At 37.0% G+C, this 3,374-nt stretch overlaps 1 protein-coding gene across 1 annotated transcript; it reads left to right on the top strand.

The window, feature by feature from the left end:
- The first annotated feature begins 1,137 nt into the window (after positions 1–1,137).
- LOC145694659 (threonylcarbamoyladenosine tRNA methylthiotransferase) lies at positions 1,138–3,151 on the top strand. The gene has a single exon (XM_081771104.1). The coding sequence runs from the start codon at positions 1,455–1,457 to the stop codon at positions 3,093–3,095; it is 1,641 nt and encodes a 546-aa protein (XP_081627230.1). The 5' UTR covers positions 1,138–1,454; the 3' UTR covers positions 3,096–3,151.
- Positions 3,152–3,374: the final 223 nt, after the last annotated feature.

The following is a 3,374-nucleotide window of genomic DNA, read 5'->3' as shown; positions in this document are numbered from 1 at the left end:
TAATGTAAAAGTACTTTAAGTTATTTAAGTACGTGCTAGTTAAAAAGAAAAATAAAAAAAACACGTTCAAGGATAATTATGATTTAGCGTTAATCTAGAAAATAGATTATTCGCATTCGACATAAAACTAATGGGAAACATGTTGGATATACATAAAAAATATCAATTACCTCATTCAAATTACTTAATTAAGTATAAGCTAGTTAAAAAGTTACAGAAACAAAAACTTTCAAAGATAATTATCATTCAGCGTTAAACTAGAAAATAAGTTATTTACATTCAGCATAAAACTAATGGGATACATTTTGGAAATACATACAAAAGTATCACTCACCTCAATTTGTGTATCCTCTGATCTATGGTTATGCAGGACTGTCTTCAACACACGCGTTATTTCCTGATTCGTTGTTAGTGATCCTCTGCAGTGTTCTTTTCGTTTTCGAACGCAACAAAAATTTTGTATTTAAAATAAAAGAAAATCCTCCCCGGTAATTTTGACTGTCAAGTGGGATAATGTCCTAGTACAATTTTCTGGTAGGGGGGATTATGTCCGACAAAATTTTTGTAGGGGGGGGATTTTATCCTTTCGGAACGAAAAACCTTAGGGGAATTATGTCCGGGGGGATTTCATCCGAATATCAGAAAAAAACCATGTGGCCCCCGCTGACTTCACCTAATACATTTCTGTGAAAGTACAGTAGGAAAGTTGAGAATTGAGTTTCATATTTTATTTTATGATGATGATTGTATCTTCAATATTCTTTATAGATAGCCAGTTGAGATTTTGATCAGAGTGGAGGCTCCTGACTTCCCGGACACCCGGGGCTACAGCCCTCTAAGCCCCCTCCTTAATCCGGCCATGAGTAAAAGTAATAATAGTAGTAGTAACGGGTTAGAAGCCCCGCAGAGGTTGGTTGGGTTCTGTTCTCGACATAAAATGGGCAAATTAAAGCCTTGTCCAAATTTTTCTTCACATTTCACAATCTATGGATCCGTATAGTTTATAGCATAAACGGTTGAGACTATTTTCGATAATTGTTAGAGTGGTTGTTTTGTCTTGACATACGAATTACTTGTGCTGTATGTACCAATTTTATGTTGTCGCTCTGGCCAGCTAAAGGCAAGGATTTGCTCAAACCATATGACAGTGAACATAAACGAACACGAAGTGAAGATGAAGCGTGTGTGAATTGTAAAGGGAAATGGGATTTAGCAAGTGACTAAAAGACTACTTGAAATATATATATCCCGAAGTAAATTGTCCGTTAATGAAACTGTTACATGAAATGACGTGTAGTTATCAAGTATATAGAAAATGACTTCGAATGGATTTTTAATTGCTAATAGAATTAACTCAGATGCATTACGTGTGAGACAATGATTTCATCTGTAGTATACATATCTGTCATCAGTATCCCATAATATAATTTATTTCTGTTTTATCTAATTTCATAATGGCTTCACCGTGTAGTGAAATAGTTGGTGATATAGAAGATTTGATATCAACTCAAGATATCACTCCCAAAGACAGGTACAGAAATAAGAAGTCTGTGTCATGTCGCCCGAAACAGGTTAAAACAGCACTTACGGAGGAATATCCAGTGCCAGTAGCGGATAGCTATATTCCAGGTACTCAAAGTGTTTATGTGAAAACATGGGGTTGTGCTCATAACAATTCAGATAGCGAATACATGGCAGGACAACTTGCAGCGTATGGCTTTAAAATAACTAATGATAAAGAAGAAGCCGATTTATGGTTGTTAAACAGCTGTACTGTGAAGAGTCCTGCCGAAGATCATTTTAGAAATGAAATTCGTGCTGGACGTGAGAAGGGAAAGTTTATCGTTGTAGCCGGTTGCGTACCACAAGGAGCTCCTAGATCAGAATTTATTCAAGGATTAAGTGTAATAGGAGTGCAACAAATTGATAGAGTTATTGAAGTGGTCGAGGAAACACTTAAGGGACATACCGTACGGTTATTTGGCCAGAAGAAAGATCACGGGAAGAAAATGGGTGGTGCATCGTTATTGCTACCAAAAGTAAGGAAGAACCCACTGATTGAAATAATACCAATTAACACAGGCTGTTTAAATCAGTGCACCTACTGTAAAACTAAACATGCTCGTGGCGAACTAGGAAGTTACCCACCCCAAGAAATAGTAGAACGTGCGAAACAGTCATTTTCGGAAGGAGTATGTGAATTGTGGCTTACTTCAGAGGATACTGGTGCTTATGGACGAGACATTGGTGTTACTCTTCCAGAACTTTTGTGGCAGTTAGTTGACGTTATACCTGATGGGTGTATGATGCGTATTGGAATGACAAATCCACCTTATATATTGGAACACTTGGAGGAAATTGCAAAAATATTAAACAGTCCACGTGTGTATTCATTTTTACATATACCTGTGCAATCGGGTAGTGATGCGGTTCTTGGAGACATGAAAAGAGAGTATTGCGTTAAAGAATTCGAGCATGTTGTTGATTTTTTGCGAAACAAAGTGCCTGGTATTACTATTGCAACGGACATAATTTGTGGTTTCCCAACAGAAACTGAACAAGATTTCGAAGAAACCATGGCTTTGTGCAGGAAATACAAATTCCCTAATCTGTTTATTAATCAATTTTATCCCCGTCCCGGAACGCCAGCAGCACGTATGACGCGTATTTCCACTAAAGAAGTGAAAAGGCGTTCGAAGCAGTTATCGGAGTTCTTTAACACATATTTCCCTTATGAACATAAGATTGGAGAGGTACAAGAGATACTAGTTACTGAAGAATCGCATGACAAGTGTCACTACGTGGGACATAATAAATTTTACGAACAGGTTCTTATTCCAAAAGAAGATAACTTTCTCGGCAAAGTAGTGACGGTAAAAATACTGTCAGCAGGGAAGCACTCAATGATGGCGACACCATTGGTTGAAAAACCTATGGTTTCACCTTCGTTAAATACGCCTTTGCCACTAGGGCAAGTATCAGGAATACAAATTAAGGATCAGCAATCCTCGAGCATGTCTCTTATATCGTACAGTATGATTGGAGTAATTGTTGCCCTTTTGGCTCGTGTACTTTGGATAATCTGGTGTACATGATATAGTTTAAGCTGATTTGTAGTTTTTATCATGCACAATATAATTTTGAAAGTGTTGCAGGTTGTTTCTAGATTAAAATGCCTTTACTATCTATACTGCTAGTGATTTTGGTTGATAAGGTGGAGAAAAATACGAATATTCGATGAACGATAAAATGAAAATACCTGTCTTACGCCAGCATTGTGTAAATAGAGAAACAAGCGTATTTTCTGTGAGATTCATTGTGTTGTATCTGCTACAGCAATTTCCCCCATTTTCTCCAAGTGAAATATGAATATT

The sequence above is a fragment of the Thermobia domestica genome, chromosome 9 (assembly GCF_964235325.1).
Source record: "Thermobia domestica chromosome 9, izTheDome1.hap1.1, whole genome shotgun sequence".
NCBI classification, from domain to species: domain Eukaryota; kingdom Metazoa; phylum Arthropoda; class Insecta; order Zygentoma; family Lepismatidae; genus Thermobia; species Thermobia domestica.
The sequence above is the reverse complement of the archived record's forward strand: the minus strand, read 5'-3'. Positions and strand labels throughout refer to the sequence as shown.

Excerpts from the sequence above, each read along its gene's own strand:
- LOC145694659 (XM_081771104.1), top strand. The coding sequence starts at position 1,455 with ATGGCTTCACCGTGTAGTGAAATAGTTGGTGATATAGAAGATTTGATA.